This window comes from Xiphophorus hellerii, chromosome 14, assembly GCF_003331165.1.
Source record: "Xiphophorus hellerii strain 12219 chromosome 14, Xiphophorus_hellerii-4.1, whole genome shotgun sequence".
NCBI classification, from domain to species: domain Eukaryota; kingdom Metazoa; phylum Chordata; class Actinopteri; order Cyprinodontiformes; family Poeciliidae; genus Xiphophorus; species Xiphophorus hellerii.
In genome coordinates, this window is record NC_045685.1 from 18,877,510 (window position 1) to 18,903,479 (window position 25,970).

At 42.9% G+C, this 25,970-nt stretch overlaps 2 protein-coding genes and 1 non-coding gene across 3 annotated transcripts in view; 1 reads left to right on the forward strand and 2 right to left on the reverse strand.

The window, feature by feature from the left end:
- Positions 1-240: 240 nt before the first annotated feature.
- On the reverse strand, positions 241-22,368 carry LOC116732840 (transmembrane protein 151B). Its single transcript, XM_032583357.1, has 6 exons — positions 20,794-22,368; positions 10,058-10,399; positions 9,282-9,416; positions 7,990-8,129; positions 7,825-7,864; positions 241-6,378 (listed from the first exon to the last, which is right to left on the reverse strand). Exons 1-6 carry the CDS (start codon positions 20,860-20,862, stop codon positions 5,173-5,175), a joined length of 1,932 nt encoding a protein of 643 aa, XP_032439248.1. The 5' UTR covers positions 20,863-22,368; the 3' UTR covers positions 241-5,172.
- trnal-aag (transfer RNA leucine (anticodon AAG)) lies at positions 6,832-6,913 on the forward strand. The gene has a single exon. It is a non-coding gene; the product is annotated as a tRNA-Leu (tRNA).
- Positions 22,369-24,951: 2,583 nt separating the features above from the next.
- Positions 24,952-25,970, reverse strand: part of spag17 (sperm associated antigen 17) — a 29,758-nt gene continuing 28,739 nt past the window's right edge. Inside the window, exon 48 of the mRNA XM_032583356.1 lies at positions 24,952-25,922. The gene's annotated coding sequence lies outside the window, so the exon portion shown is untranslated. The remainder of the gene's footprint in view (positions 25,923-25,970) is intronic.

Consider the following 25,970-nt stretch of genomic DNA (forward strand, 5'->3'; position numbering starts at 1 on the left):
CTTCCAATCCATTTATTGAACATTTATTTCTCTTCTAATTTTAATAAATTATGTAAATAATAAAAAAGAAATGTTAATCTAATGTATAATGTTTTTTGAGAATCATATTCTACCCTTTTCCTGTTTGTTTGTGGTTCTGATTTCCTGATCAAACCAAATGATTGGCTGTGAAAGTTGCAACAAAACATGCTAACGGTTTCAGTTCAGACGTGGGTGAAAAACGAGGACCACAACCCCGACTGTCTTCCACTCTATCACTTTATTTGTGTCATATAGATCAACACAGCCAGACAATGAGTGTGTTACGCTGTGGAACATGGAGGCTCAGTCACAAACTGTAAACGGTCTTCCTCCAACGGTGCTGCCAGCTCAGTGATTGAAGCTCCCATTGCATGTGATTATAAGTTCAGCAACATATACAAGTCCAGCCAGAAGCAGGAATATGAACTACATTGCTTTGCAAAACAATCAGTCACAACTCAAAAGAAAACAAGATAGCATCACATAGAGTACGTATATTCCCTTTACTCACATGTGTTACTTTCCACGCAAGTACTTGTTATACAAATAAACTTGACTGAAGTTATGGAAAATACCATCCAAGTTATTTAAAGTAACCTCTAGGTTCTGGGTAAGTACCTGAAAGGGTTCAGAAAAGTACAGAGTTAGTTCCTGAAAGTAATTTTTATGTTTCTTTACAATACCTGTTACATTTCATATACATTGAAGGAAAGTAAGTTCTGGAAAATAAGCTTTGGTTCTTAACTCAGGTCACTTTCTAAAAGTTACATGTTACTTTCCAGAACTTTGCAGGCAACTTCTGGAATGCATCTGGGACAAGACTCTGCTATAACTTTTATGACTCAGAAGATACTTTCTAGATCTTACCAGGTACGTTTCTGGTAAGTCCAAAGAGTATTTATTGAGGCCCACAAACCTCCTGGTAAGGACCGCAGCAATCTCTTTCTGGAAAGTTAAAGGAAAGTCTTTGGCAAGTTCCACAAAATACCTCATAAACAAGTTAAAGGAAATTACTTGTTGTTTTCTGAATATACCTGGCGATACTTTAGCTGAAAAATAACAGGTGAAGTCCAAGGAAGTTTTGGAAAGTACCAAGTAATCTCTTCAAAGTACCACTTAAAGTCCAGAAAGTTTAAAAAAAGAAAAGTAAATCCTGGTAGGTACCAAGAAAGTATCCATTAATTTCTGGTAAAAAGTTCAGTGAAAATCTCTAAATCAGGAATTTTGTTTTAGCAATTTTATGTTAAAAAAAGTAAGACCAGTAAAGAGGACAAAAACCTCACTAACAACCCAGTCGACCAGTGGTTTTCCAGCCACTGAACACACCTGGTGTGACATCACTGACAGGTACAAGTGCAGATGTTAAACATACTTCAGTCTCTATGCTGTTTCCTTCCTGGTCTATTTCACCCTCGCTTTGCTCTCTAAATACATTATAATGCCAGTGTCGTCACAATCATTAAGGCTTTGCTGCCCTCTAGTGGACAAAAACGTCAGCTTTCAAATTAAGCCAAAGACATTAGAACATGTTAAAAACATTCTGGTTGGATTTACACACAAACTGTGGCCAAATACATAACATAAACAAAGACAACAAAACGATGCATGTTAGAAACACCGGCCATCTGATAAGTGCTCTCTGTACATATATGATTTAACTATTTATGTGTTTTCTTTCTGTATTATAAATGTACTGCTGTAAATCTACTGCTTAGGCCAGACTATTGAAAACAACCTGTTTACATCTGTATGCACTCACACTTTGCTTTTTTGTTGTTGCTTTTTTTTGCTTTGGCGTGTTGATGAATTTGCAGAAGAGGATACATTAACTGAAGAACCTGAGCAAAAGATGTTGGCAACCTAAAGGCAACCTCATCTGCACAACGCCATGCTTGAGGAGCATGTGTGTGTGTGTGTGTGTGTGTGGGGAGGGAGATGATTACATGTCTAGGGTTGCCGTATTTCCATTCAGGTAAGAAAAAAGGCTGATATATTTGCTATTTTACTGCAGTGATTAAGCATGCAAACAGGCATGATGGTGCGTATGTTTGTGTAAGACATCATGGGCAAAGAATCCTCTTGGCACATCTGGAGCGACACGTAAGATAATAAAACTGCGTATAAATATTCAGCAAGAAGTGCTAAACACGTTTCAACACACAGAAATGAACAAATAAGCAGTGGACCAAAACAGTAATTTTTACAAAAAGAAATAAACTTTACAAAGGCATTTGTGTTTTAATTAAACAACCACAAATATGAAGATGATGTGTGAGCAGCAATTTACAGAAGGAGGTGAGTTTTCCTGCGTTGAGGGTCCATTACATTTACAGGTTTCAGCTGCGTGTGATGAACAGAGCAGTGAAAGCAACACGTTGTCCTAAACAAATGAACGCAGCAGGGCGTTGAGTGCTTTTTATAGTGCTTCTTTCTGGTTATGATAGACACAGAAGTCCAGAGACTGAAGTAGTGATTAATGTTGTAAAAATAACTGCCTTTAATGTCGTCACATTTTCAGTTTTGTCCAGCTCTTTAGTTGCTCAGAAAGTCTTGTCCTGGTTACTGTTAACTTTCCGTCGGTCTCCTTGAGTTCAGCTTCCTTCCTTGTCCCCACTTCAGCTTGTTTTTTTATGTCTTTTTTTCCAATATGGCTAGAACCATGAACCAGATTCAGCGGATGGGAAAGTGTGTCAGGATGTGTCCCCTACATCTAACCAGGCCAGCGGTCTCCGCTCCACTTTCCCAGAAAGTTGCACTGAGAGAACAGTCAGTACCCTTATTTATTTGTCCTCTTCACACAGCTTTGTTTTTTTTTTTTTTTTATGTGCTTTTTCATGAATGTGTAAAAAGTAAGCAGAGGCAGCAGGAACGGTCAGGATAAGCTTACCTAACTAATTCTTGTTGCTACGTTAGCAGGTTTAGTGTGCTTTGTAGAGTAAATACAAAGAAAGCACAGATGGCGGTCTGTGCAGACGGCCTTTCCTGGGTTCATTTTCCAAGAAAACAAACTCAGAAAGTAGGACAAAACTCTGAATCCCCCAGGATTCCTGTCTGTGTCCCTGTGTTGGCGCTGAATCCCAATTGATCACTACTGTTTGATATTTTTGCTGATTGTAGCTATAATATGCTACCTTGCTAGTAAGCGTGTTTCCATGCATTTCTATGCCTGCAAAAGTCTTGACACGTCACATTAAGGAAATATTAAGGATTTGTTTCTCCATAAGCAGGAGGAGGTAGCAGCTCGACCTAAACCTACCCAAAGCATGTTTCTACATGGCCGAAAATGATACACAGTATAAAACCGGGGAGTTATTTTATTATTCTCAGCAATTTCTTCTTCTTCTTCTTTTTAAAAATCAACAACGCCAGCATAACTTGACAGCTTCCAATGCAGTCCAACATGTCGGCCTTAGAAAAGGGAGGGATATTTCATGCCTAAACATATTTAGATATATATGCTAACAAGAGAGACGCTTCTCTGGATGTTTTCAGTTCATATTATACAGATTTATCATTGGAAAAATACTACAGATCATAACAGAACTAATATAAAAAATGGAAACTTACCTAGATTAGGTTTAAGCCATAAAAGGCTTTCTGTTTTTAGTTCTGCTTCACTATAACCTTTCAAGTTGAAATAATAATAAAAAACTACGAGTGGGAAATATCAGGTTAAATATTTCAGCAGTATTCTGCTGACACAGCTATTGGGAAAAATGTGAGTGCATCTGTCCAACAATGTGGGTCAGAACTGGAGCAGAAATTATAACGTCTACCTGAATGCTGTTAGAATAAAAGTCTCTTGAATAACAGTTTTTGTAAAAAAAAAAAAAAAAAAAATCAAATTTTTTCATAGTCTAATTACAGTAAAATTGGAGTTCACCACAATGTCTGCGTAGAGTGCCAGTCTGCTAGGTCTCCAATGTACATTGTTCAGTGAAAGCAAGGAAAATTTGAAAAAAAACATAACTCTTGACGTCATGATGCCACACTCCAGTGGAAATCTGTGCCATCACTACTTTCGTCTTGGGTGGTTATTGTGTTACGCATAACATTATACATCTTTGAGGAATTTCAGCTGCGTTCTCGGCTGTGTATTTAAGATAAGGAAATAAAAATAACTACTGAGAGCTACAAGCCTGAACTGAAGTTGTATATTCTTCAAATAAACCAAACCAGAGGCATCCTAAAATGACGTTCTGGGAGGAAAGGGGTGAATGAGAAAAGGTGATAACATGGCAGAAGATGGCTAGAGCAAAGAGGGGCTGAGTTGAAGAGGCAACGACTGCTCCACTTTTTATGGCGTTCTCTTTAATCTCCTCCTCCAAAGCAGTAATGGATTGAGTGGTCGGGAAGCTAATGGTGAAGTAAGACAGCATGACGAGACGAGGAGGAAATCAATGTAACTCGTCTTTCATTGGCACAGATTACTATAAGAGGAGCTGGTCAGGTGCTGTTCATAGTCATAAAAATGATTTTATCCATGATTTGAAATGGAACAATATGGTTTATTAGCTCTAAATAATCAGAATCATCTGTAGTTTAATAACTTGCATTGTGTTTTCTACTTCCTCTGATTTTTTTCTCTTACCTCCTTTGGCTTTTTGTGGTTTAAAATAATAAATATTGTTAGCTCATCTCGCTGTATCACAATCATCGTTTAATCGATGCTTCAGGCCTCTCAGATATCCACTCCCAGTTCCTCTAATGCTGTTTCTTTTGTAAAAAGAATATACTTTCTCTATTGTTCAGTGGCTATCTTTAGCACTGTTAGCCCCCCCACTCCAGCTCCTGCATAGATATATCTGGAAACACACATTTCTAAGCCTTCCGTCATCCTCACCTCCTTTCAGTAAAGCATGCAATTTTAAGGATTTACTTGCTCTCGGTCTTATCTCGTGCCTGCACTCTGGAACAACTCTGATCTCCTGAACTTGTGTGTTAACTGATGGTTGACAGGATGCACTGCGTGAGCTCACCCCCTCCCTCCGTTTGTCTGTTTATCCTCCCTCTTCCGGGCCTCTGGTTCTACCTGCAGCAGACCACAGCATCTTTCTCTCTTTGCTCTGACTGAACCTGCTCCTTCCTGTGTGCGCAGCGTTTTCTTTCAGCTCCTGCTCAAACCGACCTGCTCTTGATGCGTTTTCTGTCTCACATGTCATCGCCAGCATGGCAGCTCTCCTCTCCATGTATGATGAGGACAGGGAAGAAGAAGGCGTCCTGGTAGGAGGGAGGTCGATCCCTCTCAGCCTCCCTACTTTCTCCTCCTCCTCCTCCTCCTCCTCCACCTTCTCCTCCCTGCTCTGCCTCCTCGTCTCTCTCTCTTCCCCCGTTTTCCCGTCTCCTCACCTGTTCCTCTTCCTCCTCCTCCTCGCCTTCTCCTTCCAGCACCCCCCTGGTCTCCTCATTGTTCTGTCTGGAGCCTATTCCTAAGAATCCTCCGCTCCCTCCGCCACCACTGCTTCCTCCGCCTCCGCTCCCTCCTCCATCCTCCCTGCTGCCTCCCAGTCCTCCTCCTATGCTTCTTGAATGAAACAAGTTGTTCTGTCGCCCACCTCCGAGTCTCCCCAGAGAGAACCCGCTGCGACTGAGCACCAGCCTTCCTCCTATGCCTCCACTGCCCGGCGCCGCTGCCCGGATCCCAGCAACGGTGGCGTTGAGGAGGGCAGTGGTCCCCATCGGAGCCCTCAGCCTGGAGGGAAGACTGGAACTTGATGTGGTTCTCCTGCACCTGGGGCAGCTCTGCAGGAGGTAGGCGGAGTTGAACACCACAGGCAGAGTCAGAGGTGGCGGGTGGGGGGCTTGGGTGGGGGTGACCCCTGGGGGTCCAGAGATGGGCGTGGAGGCTGTGGGGTTTGTGCTTCCACTGGAGTCCAGGTCCATCAGGAGGGCCTCGGAGTAGCTGGGCACCATCTGCTGGTTGCAGCGGATGTGCCACTCCAGTTCTGTCATGTCCACTGTGTTGACGCGGGAGATGGCCCTGTAGCTGGTCCCGTTCAGCCCGAATCCCGTCCCGATTCCGTTCTCAGTCCCTCCTTCCACCGCAGCGCCTCGTCCGCCTCCACCCTGTCCTCCCACGACGACTCCGCCGCCGCCGGCGTCCTCCTCCTCGCCGAACAGCTTCTCCACGTGGTAGTGCACGTACGCCGTGCGGTATTCTGACACGACCCGCAGCGGCCATGACAGGAGGAAAGCCGAGGCCAGCCAGAACACCAGGTGGCGAGAGAACCACGGCTGACGGGCCGGATCTGGGAAGGCCAGGATGTGCTCCCGGAAATCCACGTTTTTTAGGTGCATTCCCTCCCGGGCCTCCATGTAGTCGTCCAGCCCTTCATTTTCCCCAAAGAACCGTGCTCGCTTAAATCACAGAGAAATTAAAAATAATTTTAAAAAAAAACATTCAGTTACAAATTTTGTGAGCTTTTCATCCAATAAAAATCCTAAACTTCAATTATTTTGAATTACTTTCATAGTTTCAAAATCATGACAACTGTACAGTTAAAAACTAAAACCTTTAAAATACTTTTGCCCTCTAGCTTAAGTACCTGTAATTTGTACAAACAAATCAAACTACTAATGGATAGTAAATAAATCTTTACACAGCTCTTTACTGCAAAGTATTTTTGGTCTAGCTTCTAGAGCAAATATCTTAGTACATTTAAAATAAAACAAAACTAACTTACAAATAACTCTTCAGCAAGATACAAGAACTTTGTTTTAAGTCAAAAATCCCTCAGTAAGTGTGAAAAGGTAGTAGTTCCACTGACAAATTATTTAATTTAAGACATGGTAGGTTCTATTTTGGTGTGAGGTAGCGTGGCCGAGCGGTCTAAGGCGCTGGATTAAGGCTCCAGTCTCTTCGGGGGCGTGGGTTCAAATCCCACCACTGCCAGAGATATTTTAGATCTTGAGATTTCAAGATACAAAGGGCACTAAAAATAACCTATTATTATTATTAATATCAGCAATAGAAACTACACAAATATATTTGGCAAGATATTTTGTTTTTGCAGTGAAAAGGAATCTACTTTTTTACATTAAAACGTCACAATTCATCTGTTTTATTGAGATGTTATGTGATAGACCAATGCAAAACGGTACAAAATTAATAAAGTCTGAAGCAAAGGATATATGTTTTTACTGATACCCCTAAAAAAAAATCCAGATCAGTCATCTTGTCTGTAATTTCTTTGCACTATAAATGTAATTCTTTAATAAATAGCCATGATTATCCACTGGATGTAGCTCTGGACTTTGACAAGGCCGTTCTGACACCATAATGCTTTGATCTAAATCATTTCATTAAAGCTCTATCTCTATGTTTAGGGTCATTGTTCTGGTAGAACGTGAACCTGCGCCTCAGTCTGAAGCCTTTTCCAGCCTACAAGAGGTTTTTCAGGATTTATCAAAATTTGGCTTCAACCATCAAGCCTTACTAGCTGAAAAACAGCATCACAACAGCCTGAATCTGCCACCAACGTGTTCACATTATGCAGTGCATAGTATCTTGCACATAGACAAAAACTAAAACTTTGGTCTCACCCAAGCAGAGCCCCATCTTTCATGTTTTCTGCACTTTTGGGAGGTAGTCGACCTTGTCTAAGATTTCAGTTTGCACACAATACACTTTTCTTAATAAAATATCTTGAAAACCATGTAACTTTTCCTTCCTGTTTACAATTATGTACTATTTGTTGTTGGTCTCGCTCATAAACACCAAATAAAATACCTACTTTGCTGCTGCAAGGCACTTTATAAGCAGCTATGAAGAAGAGTTTAGCACACTTTCTTTTTTCTTCTTACCTGAGTGAGGTAAGCAGCTTCAGCTCGAGCACTGGAGAAGCTAAAGCACAGGAATGTAATAAATTAAAACAAAAATCAAGTAAAGATCAGCTTCACTATCAAACTAAATTCTAATTCAACCAACTACAGAGCAGATTTGTTAGTACTTTAGAAGTCTGTTGGTACCTGAAACACTTGGTGAAGCGGAGGCGAACAGCAGGGTGGCGCTCCAGGGCGAGCAGCTCTTTTGACACATCTTTGACGCCGTAGCGGGCGTAGTCAAACTCTGAACTGGAGGCATGAGTGTTCACTCGTTCATGGTAGACCTGAGGGAAGGTGAAAGGTTAAAAAAAAGAGAGAAACAAAATTGCTTCTCTTTATTTGCTTAAATAAGCAAAATAGATGTAAAACAAATGCAAGGCCTTGTTCAGTTGAGCCATTCTTGTTTCAGTAAAACAAATGTTTTTGTTAATGTTTAACGCCTTAGATAACAATAAATATAATTTACTTCTTCAAGTGCACAACCTGAACGACTGCTGTGTTTTTTTATGACTCTATTGCTGTGCTTCCATCAATGTTTTCTTATGCACATCTTGAAGTAATGCAGCTTCAAGATGTGCATCAACAATTTTTCCGTTCATGGAAACTTTTTCGAAAGAGTTAATGAACTAAAGAAATGGGAATAGAAACATATTTTCAGAACAAGTCCTGACATAGCAAACATTTACCGTACTTGACTGATCAGCTTGTTTGTGCTGTTAGAATTACAATTGCATTTCTTTATTTACCTCTCTGGACAGCATGTAACTTTGCTGATGCTAGTTGACATGACAGAACAATTACAACTTATAAGATTTTTTTTTCTCTTTTTTGCAACATTGTAAAAGTTTGCTTAAAATTGACGTCACAATTACATGGAAACATAATATTACCTATGGAAATGTACATACGCTTCCCTGGACAAACACTAAACTTTTAGTAGGGCAAACAAAAAGATTAGTGATTTATATGTACTTTAGCTGAAAACACAATCTTTGAATTTTCTTTTCTGCGTCATTTTAAAGGTTTGCTCAAAATTCTCAATAATATTAGATGAAAAGATAGCTAGTGACTCTGCTGGATTGGCTAATGGAGCGACATGTTAGCATCCTGCCCTGTTACAAATCCTGTAATCTGTTCTGCACTACACTTTAAACTGGGCACCTACTGGCCCGTGTAGAAAGTGGTTGCCATGGAGACTATGACATTACGTTGATGGAGACGCTGCTAACCAAGGATTTACATAGCTTGCTAAGGTAACTCTGCCTGCTGGTTGGGCATGAAGAGATGAGACAGATGGTGCTCTCCATGTCTGATCTCCCGACAGCTGAAGGAAAATGCTAATTCATCGAATCATATTGACATGAGAAATTTCTATACTTATACTTGTTGTTATAAATTTGACAGAAAAGCAATGAATAAAGAAAGAGCCCGCTCACCTGTGTGGTGGTGTATGCATCTCCATTGCGGTATCTGGTCACCTGCCTGGTCCTCCTCACGTAGTGGTAGCTGATGGCCTTCCACCAAATACATGGAGTGGCCTGCTGGAGTCTCTGCACCCGCTCATACACTTCCTAGAAAAAGGTTAAACTGAAACAACTTCCTAAAAAAACAGACCAGCAGGAACAAGACAACTATTGTTTCGGTACAATAGCCACAGCGGACAAGACAAAGTTTAATTATATCACAATGATTGTTGTTTTTTGTTTTTTTTTGCTGGAAGCAACTAAATCATTTTACAGTAGGAAGTTTTTTCATTACAGAACACAACAGCCAGGCTGAGTCAGGTCAAGTCATTTTCTACTTGATGAGGCAATCATTTTTCCAGAAATGATGGAGTAAATGTCTACATATTCTCTCCTGGAGAAACAGTGAGCTTTCTGTAGGAAAGAGAATGATGCATTGATAATTTATGTGTACTTTAGCTGAACTCCTTATTTTAGTCGGAGTATTCTGGTAGGAATGCGTGGTCTTTATTACCACAAAGTGCTAACACAGAAGACAAAAACAGATTACATATAACATCATGCAGCATAAAACTACAGTAGTTAAAAGCCAGTCTGAATAAATGACTCAAACATTTTCTTAAAGAATCAGTAGAAATAACATGAAAGCATCCTACAATCTGAGGGGCAGCCGCTCGGAAAGATTTGTCTCCTATGGTCTTAAAAATGCATTAGAGGAACCAAAAACAATGCAGTTACATGTCAGATACCTGGAATTCAGCGTGAGCCAACATGGCCGTCTTAGAGAAGCAGTGCCAGCACTCCACCAGGTAAACCACGTACAGCATCGCCAGGAAGGCCAGCGGGATGTAGACGTAGCCGCTGGAGCACGGGCTCTCCAGGTGGAGGATGTCATTATAGTAGGCGGCGGATGTGGCGTCGTCGGCGCCACCAAGAGGCATGGAGGAGGAAGAGCCGAGGACGGGCACTCGGCAGAGAGCGCACCAGGCCAGCGTGGCGAAACAGCCGTACATCAGCAGCGTCAGGAGGAGGCACTTCCAGTGGGACTCTCTGCACAGGGAGGAGGCCAGGGACTGCTGGGTGGGCTTTTGCTGTGGGAGCAAACAAATATTAACTGTTACATGTTTCCTTATGCAACACAACATCCACCCTGATATTCAAAACTGCAATACAGGATAGGCATTTATCGTGTTGTTTATCATTTATCGTGATAAATTTCTTATGGTAAGAGCTTTGACTTATCGTTGTCACAATAAATTCCAATTAATTCCAATTAATGACGACTTAAAATCCCCCAAACTGTTCACATTGTCAGGATTGATAGTTTTATTATTTTCTACACCATTTGTTCAATGAAAGCCAATAAATTTGATAACTGTATTTTCTATTTTTTCTATTTTATTTTATTGATTTTCCTGTACTTTCAATAAATTTTAAAATACAGTTATCATGCATAGCTTAGTAACACAAATCACACTTCTTTATGCGACTGATATCGTAAAGAAGGGTGTTACAAATGGGAATGTTTTTTTAAGCGTGTGTTTGTGGGGCTGTAATTGCTCGGACACACAGTTACACAGTTACCTAAAAACGATCTAACAAATAATTCTTATTGTCACTTTTATTGTTATCACAAAAGTACCGGTAAATATTGCGATAAAATAAATCCATATCGCCCACCATGCATAGGTGTAACATGCATAGGTGTTAATATTTTATCATGAGAAGAAGATTTTTTTTTTTTTGTCAAGGAAGGAATAAGGATGTGCTTCAGGATGACGTCTGGTAAAGTATTAATAACCTTCCTGTTTGGTAAACAGTGTCAGGTTTCCAACCAAATGTGCAGCCGGAGGCCTGGACCAAAGGAACGCATTAGAACTGCTCCATATCCATCGGAGGGTAAGTGCTGCACATTAGACACGCACACAGTGTTTACAGCGCACTCAAATACACAAGCATAGCTGGTGTGATATGCTTCCTTCTCCGTCCACACGCACGATCTCAGCATTGTAATGCAGCCGGAGGAGAATATGTGAATAATTTAGATGAGAACGATGCTTCTAGACGGTTCCCCTGCCAACTGACTCGGCTCCAACATCAGCAGCGCGTCGGTGCTGATGCAATGTGTGCATCAATGACAGAGAGGCAAAAAAATAAAGCTTGTGTCACACAGTTTAAGAGTGAAGACGTTGGGTTTCATCCCTGATAAAGACGAAGGAGTGTTTGTTTCCTGTTTCACTTCGTGGGAAGACAAAAAAAAGGAGATGATGAGTTGGGAAAGAAAAGCAGATGGGATGACACCAGTGTCCTTCTCTCCTCTCAGTCAAGTCTGTCAGCATCTATCCCTCTATTTACCTCACACATGAGCCTCCATTCCCTCAATCACTACCACTCGCTCCTTCTCTCATGCACACTCATCTCTTTTCAGCACAGTTGAACCACAAGGTGATATTTGATGGCGAGCTGGACACAAAGGCTTTAGATTTTTCTCCTGTATCTGCTGATCGTCAAGGGCAACGCTGTGAGGCAGAATCAATGGGACCGCTCAACCAGCTGTTCACCGTCACGAAAATAACCCCCACGAAGCAGCTAATAAAAGCAGTCACTTAAAAAAAAAAAGACTGGTAGAGCATCTTCCTTTCGTTCTCTTGTAATCGTTCTCCTTTTCTTAACTTTGTTTTCCCCAATATACAGTTCCTTTTACATTTTAGCATGTTACATCCTCAAACTTTGATTTCTTGGGGATTTTATGTAACAGACCAATGCAAAGTAGTGTATAATTGTGAAATACACATTAATGATACGTATACCTTAAAGTCTGAAAAGTGTGTGGTGTATATGCATTAACACTTTGCAGAACCACACAACTTACAGCTGCAGGTTTTTAAGGGTGTCTGGTTTTAACATCTAACTGAAAGTCTAGAAGTCAACTATAAAGCACTTGCTGCAAGTATATCACATAAAGATAAAAGCACAGCAACAGACTGACAGTATGAGATGAAACACAAATTTATTGCTATACTTCTATCTTGACTTTAATTGGATGCTCGGAGTGAATATTCCAAGTTTAAAGTATAGTAGTTAGCTGGATTTGATCATTCTGTCCAAGGTTTCCCCCGGAAAACTAGCTAAGCCCGGTGGTTGGGGCGCTCGGCAATCATTCATCCAGCAGCCCGTTGTGTTTTTGAGTTAAAAAATGTTGAAAGTTGACAGAAATGTTGAAAATATCACTTGATAATTATGTTATTGAAAGATTAATACCTGCACACCAACTATAAAGTCTTAAAAAATGCAAACATTTTTAAAAGACTTAAATAAATAAGCAGTGCTTAGCCTGGTGGGGGCACAAGTTAAGCCTGGTGCCCGCCAGTCTTATAATACACTGGAGGAAACCCTGGTGTCACGAGTTAAAACTGAAATGGAGGTTTGATGAGCCGTTTAAAAAAAGAAGTTTAGTGGATTGTTAGCTTAAATTTTATTTTTTGTGTTTTTGTGATGAAATAAGCTTAGTTTCTGCAGGAGCAGATTTTGTTTTTCTCTGATTACTCACCAATGACAGTTTTATACCCCAACTCTCATTTAAACTACCCCACAACATCCTCCCCGGCCTGTCTGATGTGTTTTTTGATCTTCATGATGATGTTAGTTGCTTTAAGTTCTCTAAAAAATCTCAGAGGAATTCACAGAACAGCTGCTTACTCAGTTTAAATTACACACACACACACAGACTAATTGCTAAGTTGGTGAAGGCAATTGGTTGAATTACATTTTATTTAAAAACGTAAAAAAAAAAAAAAAAAAAAAAATTTAAAAGTTGTGAATACTTTTGCAAGGCACTGTATAACCTCTGACTCTTACCTCCACCTTTGTCCCCACCCATACATCTCCTCTCTTATTTCCTCTTTAAAGCTCTGTCTCCAAGTGGATTGATCGAGCTGACAGAGCAGAGCAGAGAGTGAAGCGGTGAGCAGCATGTGAGACAGAAATTATCCTAAACTTTATGAGTGCGGGACAGGAAATGTAACAAATAGCAGGTGTAGGAGATTACACGTCACCTCAAGAAACCCGTCTGGTGACATCTTCCCCATCTTCCTTCTCTCCACGTTTTTAACTAAATATCTTTCACACCTGCAAGTATCCAGCCAACAATTTCATCACGAGTCTGCAACAATGCAGCCAGTTAGACAAAAATCTGCCCCAAGACAGGAGTCAAATTATTCGTGTTGGCACTTACGGTGCCAGGTCCCTCAGGGAGGGAAAACAGGATGCGGTGTGGGGTCACTTAGCATCAGAGCTGCGTCTCAAAGCAACAGCAGTGCCAACAATATAAATAAACGTATACGAAAATAGAAGCAAGAGTTGAATTTGCACCGACAAGGACAACTCTAGTTTATAGTCAAACGACGATCGCAAAACCAAGTCTATTACAATTTTTTTTTAAATAATAAAATGTAGCGACTGTTCTAGAACTTATTAAGAAACTTCCACAAGTATAATTCTTAACTTGAAGGACAAAGTGTTGTACTAAACACTTTGGCAGCAGAAAATGTCTTAAAAAAGCAAGATCAAAAATATGTCTTTTCATTATAAAGCCCAGACAGCACAGCTCTACTCAGTTATAAACCATTAGTAATTGCAACGTAGTAGTGCGTATTTTGCTGAAGTTTCAAGTGTGCTGAGTCAGACTTGACTTTTTTAAATTTATTAAGACTAAAGTGACGGATTTTGGTAACTCCACTGTGACACCTAAAGTGTTTAAGATTCCTTGGACAGGTTTAATAAGCTGGTTGTCACAAATCTGGGGTTTTAAATGGACCCTAATCTTGAATTTGACAGATCAGATTACTGGAGTTGGTAATTTAAAATTTTCCAAGTTGAAGTAGTTGGTTAAAATAAAGCCAATTCTTTCCAAGCAGCACTTTGAAGGAGTAATCCATGCATTAGTTATCACTTGGTTAGATTACCGTAATGTACCTAATGTAGAGGACAGTGCTTCATCCAGCTCGTCTCCAGTGACGGTAAAATGCTGCAGCTCGTCTTTTAGCCGATACTCTGAAGTTTGAACACATTTCCCCCCTTTTTACCTTCAATTCCTACACTGAAGGTTATAGTGCAAAAGGGGCAATGGTTTCCTTCTTCTGACCTAGCAAGGACTGGGTAGCTACTAGAGAACCAGTTTTGGTCCCAGAATGGGTTCTTCAGCTTTGGAAGTAAAAGAAAGTGGTGCAACACCTGCCCTAGCAACGGTTTAACTTTGGAGTTAAAGTAAAGATCTGCTTCAATTATCACCAAACATTGGCAAATCATTTCAATGGATTACGAGTTTGATGCATTAAGTGAAAGCGTTGTAGCTGCTAGCTAACTAGCCTGATTGGTCTGAAACCAGAAGGTTTCCAAGTCTTCACTATGATTTCATTTTTCTTTTGGGAGAATCTGTTTTGGAATCTTACTTTCCGTCACAAGATGGTTTCTATTATTCTGTAAGAGTTGCCTCAGTCAAGCCTCAAGTGATCAATGATCAATCAGTCTTCCTGAGGATAATGTAAAGAACAGAAGAACAATCTACAAAGCCAAATCTCAGGGGAGTCAGTTCTTGTTTTTTTCCCAAACTGCCCCACAAGCAATAAGAAGAATCTGTCCCAATGCCCCTGAATTTAGATGGAACAAATTATAGTACCAAATTTATTTCAGAGCATCTAAAGCCTGAACCACCAGTTAGCTTATTAAACAGAGTACAGCAGTCAGGGTTGGATCCTTAAGTCCAGGTTCTTATTTTAGGTTCAGAAAGCTCTTAACAAGTCTGTGCAAACAGCAGATCTACTCTTCTTGCAAACAGACTAATTTTTGCCATAAAATGCATCTGCTATGCATAAACATGCTTGCTGAGTTGCTTTGAACATATTTCCTCATACTAAAAGCGTAGAAAACATTCAATTAGCTTTCAACTTCACAAATTACAAACTACAACTACTGATGAATTGGGTTTTGATAGCAGGTGTACTTCAAATCCCCTCTTTGCACATAGTTCTCCATCTGTCCACTGTACACACTGTTTTCACACACCTTTTCCAACATGAAGTGCTTAATAGAATCACTCTCTCCCACATTGATTCTGTGCTCGAACTGATTCAGCTCGTTAGGTGTGACTGGAGCGGCTATAATTAGCTGCCCCAGTGCGTGGGTGGCGAATGAGGTAGGGAAGTGAGGAAAATGTGCTTTTGATGCCTGCAGAGCACAATTTAAATCCATTTCCTCTTATTGGGACTGAATTGAGCCCTTCTCGAGTGTCAGGCTACAAGCTGCAATAACAGATAGATTGTTAGCACTTACTGAGGTAGCCATGTGTCACCACAGTCTAACGGTGATACAAACATTATCCCTCTGCCTGAAAATGATCATCCGGTGTAATTCTCCCACTATAAATGTAATTCGACAAAAGTATTAGCAGGTAAGTCAAGAAAACAACTGCTTTTGTAGATGTCACAGAAATAAAACAGAAAAAAACTACATAAAACTTTAATCTTATGCCCAAAGACGGTCTGAACGTCCTCCTTCTCTCTCTGCTCATTGGACCAGTTCTGCATCCAAAAAGCTCATTTTCAACTCTTCTGGGATCTAGGATAGTAGTTCAGGGATTACCTGAGCTTTTTAGATGCGTATAAGTTAGTTCAGCTTGCAAAGGCAATGCCTTGATTACGCATCAAAATAATTGTCCAAAAGTAAAGACAAAGCTGCTTGTATATGCACCTCATCCAAAACCAGAGGGAAAAATTGTCGAAACATGTAATGGTTCAGCCAACAAAAATATTAACAAACGTTACAAAAAGACATACTGTCATCATAAGGGTCTAAAAAGATGTTTTGATCATAATTTTTACAGGCTTTTTGAATAATTTGTAAAGTCCTTTTTGAGGCATTTTGTTGGATAGAGTCATAAGCTGACCGTCTCTTCATGCTGCAGTCTACTCACCTTACACAGTTTAAATAGGTCATTGTGCCGCTTAGATTTTTTTCCCACTACATCCACAAATATTTCCCACTAAGTCCAACCTTCATCACTGTCGGTTTTTTAATATCACAAAACGGAGTTAATAATCTTGCTCTAGAAATTCTTTGGTGACTTCTGTCAAGTTATAGAATCACCAACAGGATTGCAACGCTATCTAACGATATCCCAATTAGGACTTTTTTTGTCCAGAATCATTATAGAAAAAGTATTTCCTGATAAAGAGCTGTCAGTTCAACACTGCATTGAACCCAATGCTATGCTCCAAAACTTAGTGGTTTTTAAGAGTGATAAAATAACACACTGTTTTCGTCAGAACGACACGATCTACATTACTATTGTGATTGTCTCCGGCTTAACTCGATCACTAATAATGTTGACGCTGCAGGCTCCATTTTCGCTGACGGTCACAGATATTTTGTCCCTACTCTGGTTTTGACAGGACAGACTTTTGTTTCTAAAGACATATCTGATGGAGCAACAGTCTTCAGTGAAACCATGCCTACTTAGTTCCATTGTCGACTTTAACATGAGATTATTGTGTTGCTGATAATTCTGCAGCTTGTAGCCAAGATATGCTCATTATTTTCGAAAGCTCTGCCTCTTTTGCACTCAAAACACAGACAGAGATAGAGCTGCAACAGCCGATCCAGTCTCTTTTTTATCTGTGAATGTTGTAAAGGTAGAAAAATATGCAGATTGTTATTCTAGAGTTGTTAGAATGACAGAAAAGGCAAAGTCAACCTAATTTTGCAAATCAATGATACAGAAAGGTCATAATTTTTTTTTATATATTGGTTGCTGCACAGGTCACAGAAACTAACCCAACATCAGGGTATCAATAGTTGAGTGAATTATTTTCTTATATTTGTATTTTTTGTTTGTGGACGAACAAAAATAGGCTGAAAATAGAGCTGCAAGATTACAATGACAATATCAAGATGACTAACCCACCCTTTCTGACTATTTTCTAAAGTTAAAACATCTCTGCCACTTTGTGATATTTAGCATCTCATACACTTAAAATAATTCTGTCTAACAGGCCAAAAATATAATTTGCATCCAGAACCTACTTGAAATGACTTGAAATTCAATATCCTGCCAAATGATGCGTTGGAGCTGCCTTATGCGATTGCACACAATTGATACTGAGGATGGAATGTATTTGTCAGATCCAACTAACTTTAAAATATATTCAGTTAACTTTCCAATTAGTTAAGAAATATATATTTTTAACTAAGACTTTAAAACCTGTTGTGTGTCATATGTTAATAATAAGTTAACAGAACATTTAGACAAAAACTCCAAGTGTGGTTTGGCACATTTTACATCCAAAAATCTAATCTTTCAACACTTTGAAAGTTAGTCGAACAGTCCAATGATTTGAGAATTATTTTGCAATAAATTAGTACTGGTTGGTTTACTGCAGCAGACCTCAATGCGGAAAGGAGTCATTTTTGGTTCCATGCAGGGATCTGTGTACCAAAATTACCATTTTATTGTCAATAACGCAGCTCCGCCTCATTTGTAATTACGCCTATGTGAACACACATGCATAACCCCATGTCGACATGAGAGCAAATAAAGTTAATGGAGGTAAGAGTGTGCAGCTTGAAAGGGAGAGCTAAATGGAGAGAGAGGCAGTAAGACTCCACAAGGCGAATCTAAAACAGGAAGGAGATGAGAAGGGGAAGATGAGAGTAATGGAGGCAGAAAACAGATGGAGGCTGCATCATTGGATTACATCGCACTGTCTGCAATGAAGGCCTGGACACAGACAGGAGAAAGTGGTGGAATAAAGTGAACGGCAGCATTTAACACCCCATCTACATGTTGACGCCTTACATTAATGAGGTCTAGTCCCTCTTTCTTGATTTTGATATTTGGTTACAGAAACAAAATCCTCTTATAGATGCAAAACAGAGTGGTTCTCCGGGTCTGAAGTCACCCTGTTTAAAGCCAAATAGAGCTAAAAACACTGCATATATAAATTAGTAGCTTCCAACACTACTCAGAGGCTTTGTACTATTTATTAAATTTAAAATGATTTTTGCTGCAGTTTCAACAAAAGTAGAAAAATACAAATATTTTTAAGTCATCAGGCAGTTTAGTTCTTTCATGGTAAAGTTTTGAGATGAGACAGAACCATAGTTAGAGATAAGCCAGAAAACTATATTGTAAATCGTACCATTCCTGAGCTCACTTTGGTTTGTAAGTCCACAGGATAACAGGATGGTACAGTACAGTTAGGATGGAGCTACTGGCGTGACACTACACACTTCATTGACTGGGAGACAAAAAACAAAAACGTCATTGCTTGCAGCAAGTGGTAGACACACTAGTGTGGTAGGCATTTGGGTTTAACACCGCCTCCCCTGAGCTTCCTGCTGCCAAATGCCAGCAGGAAGCTCTCCTGAATACCATAAAATAGCGTACTGTACCGAACCGAACCGTTCAGTGGAAACAAGGCATTGATGACCCTCCAAGACTTTGGGAAAATATGTCATTGAGTCATGAGACACAAGGAGAACTTCCTGGAAGGCATGAGTAAAACCTCGTAACACAGCATTACGGAAAACAGAACATGATACTGATGATACACAGTGGCGGTAGTGAGATTGTTTTATTGCTTTGCAATTTCAGGACTTGGATGGCATGATTTCAGGTGGACTTTGTTTATGTGAGAGGACAAGGATCCAAAGCCCTTCAGCAAATTCACAAATGAATGGCTTAAAAACAGCCCCTTAAAATTTGAGTTTTGGAATGGCCTAGTCAAAGTCTGGAGTTAATTTGGTTGATATTCTGTGACTTGGCCCTTAAACGGGCTGTTCATGCTTGAACAGCCCGTAATTCTGCAAAGAAGAGTCCATCAGATTGCTCCACAGCAAAGTGAAAGACTCACTAGCAGCTGTTGCTAAACTAGACAGATTCTTGGGGATTTATTTTACAGCCAGGTTGATTTGGACCGCTTGTTGAGGGCTGCACAGTATTAGGAAAACATGGGATGTCTGATAATATTGGAAAAATGCTAAATAATAATAAAACTTGCAACAGGAAAAGAAATTATTAAAACATATTAATTTCTTTGGCTTTGTGGCAAACATATACCCCAGATAATCAGTAGTCTATCCAGGCCATAAAAATAAATAAAACTACTTTTTCCATCTAAGCAAAGTTTTATTGGAAATATTGCTTATAGCCAACATCTGCTGTCTTGGAAAATAAAATAAATTTGTAGTTTGTTTTTTTTATTCCCTGACCACTTTACCAACCCTTTATCTTCCAAAGCTTTTTATTCAACATTAAACATGTCTGTAATGTGTCACATACATTACAGACATAAAGTTGTAAGTTGCTAGACTTATTGCACTCCAACCCATTCTTTGAGATGCACATAGCGATGCAATACAAAAAAAAAAACATTGTGGAGTCCTACTTTTTTCCCCCATTAAATTATCGTTAACAGAATAGATTTTTGTATCTACACTAATTATCTTTGTCTAATACTACAATTTCTTTGATAATTTTAAACATGGGGCTGCATGGTGGAACAGTTGCCTTGTAGCAACAAGGTCCTGGGTTTGAATCCCAGCCTGGTGTCTTTCTGCATGTTCTACCTGAGCATGCATGGTTTCTCTCCAGGTACTCCGGCTTCCCACAGTCCAAAAACATTACTGTTAGTTTATTTAATACTATAAAAGGCCTTTAAGTGAGTGTGTGTGTGCATGATGGTGTGTCCCGGAGATGGATTGACTGTCCATGGTGTACCCCGCCTCTTGCCCAATCACTGCTGGCGATAGGCACCAGCCCCCCAACAACCCTCCAAGGACGATGGAAGGATTTGAAACATTTCAATGTCGCTGGAGAAAGGAAATTAAATGTCTATGCGTGCAAATACATTTTTACAGCACTTGGGTGTTTAAGTAAAAAACAAAGCACAGTGCAGTGGGGGGCACTGTGCCCCAAAACACATGAGGGATGTGTTATTCTGTGATTACGCTCACATTACGTGTGATGGTGTAATTCTGGATGTGATGTGGGTGTGTGGCTTCACTGTGATGTAATCCCCCTGTGTAGTTTTGAGGTGACAGCTGATGGATGACATGTATTACTATTCCGTGAAATCAACACATCATGCAGCAGAAGGACGTGGATTTTGAATTCTTCTCACCTAAACCACTCGTTTTTCACTCATCCATATTAAAGTCAAGGTCTTACTGTGTGTCCTTGTGTGTGTAAACCACAGCAAGCATGAAGAGAGCACAGCAAAAATAGCTGTTTTGTCAATGAAAGAGCAGCAGCGAACAAGAGCAGATACTACAGGATGTAGAAATAAGGGGTTGTTTGGGAACCACCAGGGATGACACAATGCTTTCTTAAAGGGAGGAGGGGGTCTAAAGGACTCCTTCTGATCAGGCGTAAACAAACGTGACTTGAGAATTAAAAAAAAAAAAAAAATCAGAGCATGTCCTTCCTCACCTGCTCTCGTCCCGACCCTTCCTCCAAAATGGGCTCTTCTGCGGCGGCCGTCTCCTCCTCCGTCTGCATCTTCCTCCCCTTTCCCTGTCTCCTTCCTCCACCTTACAACCGACCACGGGCAGCTCCCACGCAGGTAACGTCCGAAGTCATGGGCCTCCCCGGCGGTAACGACGGAGAAGCAGGGAGCACGGTCACCCCATCCGCCGCCGCAAGTCGGTGTCCGATTTCACGATGGCGGGGCCTGCGGCAAATGAGCCTCATCTGCTGCTGCGGCCGATGCTGATGGTGTCCTTCCCGCGTCTCCTCCTCCTCCCGGCGCTGTGACCCCGCTCACAGACGGTGCGGTACCCGCTCCATCCCCCCAGCTCCTCCGGCTCCCTGCTTCGAAGGATAAAACAAGAAATGAGAGACCAGGAGGAGCAGCCGCAGTCGGACCCCGTCGTCGCGACTCTGGCAAACGGTTTACCGTCTCAACGGCCGCCGCTCGAGCTCACCGAGCTCCGTGCCGAGTTGTGGCACGTGAGGGCGCGTGACCGGCAGCGCAGGAGAGTGAACGCACGCGAAGCGGAAAATTTTACCCGTCGTTTGACCTGTTAGAGGGGGGAACACGGGAGAAACGACCAGGTGACGACAGAAATTAAACTTTGTTTATCTTACACCATTTGCTGGGTCGCCTTTGACGTCAAACCCCAACAGTCCCACCCCCAATTTTGTGCACCAGAGAGCAGAGTATTACGTTCAGCAGTTAATTCATTTAAATCATAAGAAACCGTCTCCTACATCTCATGAAATCACAGCTGAAGTCCTACAGTTAATACCTTTCATATGGTTGCAGCAGGTGCAAGACAAAAAAGGGGGAGGGGAACAAAAAAAATCAAGAACTTATTCTCCAAGGCAATTTGTAAAGCACATTTAATACAGTATAATCGAAAGGAATGCAAACAAAATGGGATAAAGGCACATTGGAAGAACAAAATACACAATCTAAATCCTCATGGTTCATGCCCGACATGTTGACTCTCCATATCTTGAAGACTTTTTGTCCCTCATCCAAGAAGCAAGGCAATTTCTGTAGCACATTTTCAGCAACAATGCAATTCGAAGTCATCCACATGGTTATCGGTGTGTAATAATGCAATAGCAAATGACAGCTTGTCCCCATCATTGAAATTCAGATGTATAGTATCACAATTATATTGGTATCATCTTTTGTCTGTTGGGTGGACTATAAGTGCCCTAAATAATGCACTGAATGCCTATATTTAGTGGCTGGTGTGTAAAGACATACAGACAGTTATGGAGACATTGTAAAAAATAAAAAGGATCAGAAAAATGGGGGTAATCATAAATCAGTATCACAATTTTCAGCAACAGTATTGCAATGAAATACTTTCCTCATACTGTCCAGCTCTTATACATACATATAATTGAAGAACTTGAATGGTGAACTTATTTGATTCTCCAATTGTGGGAAGAAAACCATTTGCTTTTAAAGTTTTACTCCAGCACAGAGCCTTTTTCACAGCATAATACCGGACTACATTATGTGAAAATGGCTTCATAACCAGGCTGTGTGTGTCATGATGTGCGGTGTTGGTGGTGGTGAGGCAGAGGCAGCGGACCCAGGAATGATGAGTATGGTGATTTTTTAATTATGAATAAGTCCAGTAACAAGAAGCAGGCACAAGGAAACACTGACGAAACAAAGACGCTAACATAGACGAGGACCCGACGAGGAACAAGGAACACAGGTGGAGTTAAATACACGGGAGGGTAATCACAGAACGAGACACACCTGGGAACAATCAAGGGGAGGACAGGACAACGAAGAGACTCAAGGACACAAAAAACTCTAACTAAACACGGAAAAACACAGATCCTGACAGTACCCCCCCCTCAAGGGTGGCTACCAGACGCCCAAAAAAAAAAACCACAACAAGGGTGGGCGGAGGGGCGCCGGATGGGGGGCCAGAGTCCAGAAAAAACAAAAACACAACAAGGGTGGGCGGAGGGGCGCTGGACGGGGGGCCAGAGTCCAGAAAAACAAAAAACTACCCACCATCGTGGGCGGAAACACAAGAAGGGCCAAGAGTCCATAAACAAACAAAAAACTACCCACAGGGTGGGCGGAGGCAAAGGAGGCAGGAACCACGGAGGTGGTCCGGCGGTCGTCCGCGGCGGCGGGAACCACGGAGGCGGTCCGGCGGCCGTCCGCGGCGCTGGAGGCGGGAACCACGGAGGCGGTCCGGCGGCCGTCCGCGGCGCTGGAGGCGGGAACCACGGAGACGGGAACCCCGGAGGCGGGAACCACGGAGGCAGTCCGGCGGCCGTCCGCGGCGCTGGAGGCGGGAACCACGGAGGCGGTCCGGCGGCCGTCCGCGGCGCTGGAGGCGGGAACCACGGAGGCGGTCCGGCGGCCGTCCGCGGCGCTGGAGGTGGCGAAGAGTCCCGGGGGCCGCCCACAGACGGCGACGACGAGCCCCCCGAGGCAGGGTCTCTGGTGGAGCACAGGGGGTCTCGGTCGGAACGCTGGGGGTCTCGGTCTCGGGTGGAACGCAGGGAGTCTCGGTCTCGGGTGGAACGCAGGAGGTCAGGGTCTCGGGTGGAACGCAGGAGGTCAGGGTCTCAGGAGGAACGCAGGAGGTCAGGGTCTCAGGAGGAACGCAGGAGGTCAGGGTCTCAGGAGGAACGCTGGAGGTCAGGGTCTCAGGAGGAACGCTGGAGGTCAGGGTCTCAGGAGGAACGCTGGAGGTCAGGGTCTCGGAAGGAACACTGGGAGTCTCGGAAGGAACACAGGGAGTCTCGGTAGGAACACAGGGAGTCTCAGTCTCGGGTGCGCCGGCTGGAACGCCGGCTGATTCGGCCTCGGGTGCACCGGCTGGAACGCCGGCTGATTCGGCCTCGGGTGCGCCGGCTGGAACGCCGGCTGATTCGGCCTCGGGTGCGCCGGCTGGAACGCCGGCAGAAACGGCCTCGGGTGCGCCGGCTGGAACGCCGGCAGAAACGGCCTCGGGTGCGCCGGCTGGAACGCCGGCAGAAACGGCCTCGGGTGCGCCGGCTGGAACGCCGGCAGAAACGGCCTCGGGTGCGCCGGCTGGAACGCCGGCGGCCTCGGGTGCGCCGGCTGGAACGCCGGCTGATTCGGCCTCGGGTGCGCCGGCTGGAACGCCGGCTGATTCGGCCTCGGGTGCGCCGGCTGGAGGTGAGCCGGAGCGGAGCCTCGGGGCCGGCTGCGGGGGCGAGCCGCAGCGAAGCCTGGGAACCGGCTGCGGGGGCGAGCCGCAGCGAAGCCTGGGAACCGGCTGCGGAGGTGACAGCTCCGGAAGGCGACGAGGGGCCGGGTCCACCGGCGGCTCACGTCGCTGTCTCCGGGCGGCCTGGGGTGCGCCGGCTGGAACGCCGGCTGATTCGGCCTGGGGTGCGCCGGCTGGAACGCCGGCTGATTCGGCCTGCGGTGCGCCGGCTGGAACGCCGGCTGATTCGGCCCCGGGTGCGCCGGCCGCACCGGTTGGGGGTGCTGGTCCCGGAGCTGGAGCTGGATCCGGGCTGGCGGAGAAACTGCGCGGCTTGGGAGGCAGAGGTTCGCCAGCCATGACGGCTAGAGCCGCCATACGCTCCCACTCTGCCTCCCTCTGCAACTCCACCAAGCCCGGGTGCGGAAATCGAGGAACCCAGTAGTCCAGTAGGAGCCCCAAGCGGATGGCGAAACCGAGCCGTCTGCAGGCAGCGTACGGTTTGGCCATCGCCTCCCTATATTCCCCGATCGTGTCCGTCAGCTCCTTTAACTCCTCCGGGTCCATGGTGAAAAGTAAAAATCGCGTGCCTCACCGTTCGGTCTGGTCGGGTCCTTCTGTCATGATGTGCGGTGTTGGTGGTGGTGAGGCAGAGGCAGCGGACCCAGGAATGATGAGTATGGTGATTTTTAATTATGAATAAGTCCAGTAACAAGAAGCAGGCACAAGGAAACACTGACGAAACAAAGACGCTAACATAGACGAGGACCCGACGAGGAACAAGGAACACAGGTGGAGTTAAATACACGGGAGGGTAATCACAGAACGAGACACACCTGGGAACAATCAAGGGGAGGACAGGACAACGAAGAGACTCAAGGACACAAAAAACTCTAACTAAACACGGAAAAACACAGATCCTGACAGTGTGTGTGTGTCTACATCCTCCAGTTCAAAACCAGGAGTTAGATCATTTCTGAAGTGACTTTAGGAGTGAGTCTGCAATGCTGTTGGCTTCTGTGGGGAGTTTCCTGGCCAAAAAGAGAGTCTTGAAAGGTGAGTTACACTTTAAAGAGTCACCGCCTGCTTTCAAAAGAACGGCTGTTGATTTGTATCAGTTTGATGGTTAATATCCATCTATCTAGATCAACCGTTCTTATTTGTCTGTATAGATAGATATCTAGACAGATACATGGCCACACAGGGACACCCTCTAAAAGGAAACAAACGCACCCTTGAGGACAACCCAGTATAACACTTTCATTCTATAGGCTGGAACATTGCCAGGCAACGGTACTTTTTGCTTTGAGAGAGCAGAAAATGATTTGAAAGCAAGCAGAGAGGTTTGTAAGTGGAGATTTGATCCGAACAGACAAGTCTGAGGAAAAAGGTTTGAGAGAGGTCAGAATATTTTAAAGAGAGCAAAAGTTTTGAGTACAAACATTACAAATTTTTGAGGAGAAAGACAAAGTCCTGCTTTCAGACTGAAAATGTAAGCACAAGTTTTAAAAGTTTTGAGAACAAAAGACATGAAATCCTGCTTCCAGACTGAAAATGTGTGCTCTCAAATTATGCCAGAAAAATTCAACCCCAAAATTCCAGTTTGGTTTTCCCCTTAAACTGGATTATATTTCTGTTTGACGGCTGCATGGTGGCACTGTTGGTAGCACTGTTGCCTGGCAGCAAGAATCCTGCTCTTAGTTTGCATGAACTCCCTGTGCATGCGTGGGTTCTCTCCAGGTACTCCAGTTTCTTCCCAGTCTACCTGGGATCAAATGAAACTAAATAAGAAGCTGCCAGCAATGAGAAAAAGCTGCAAAGTCACCACTATTATTTGTTGGGGACTATATTTTCAAAGTTCAATCCAGACTGGAGTCCATGTGCTGCAAGTGTAGCCTGAAATAAACAAACAAAAAAAAAGACTATTAATAGTTCACACCCTTT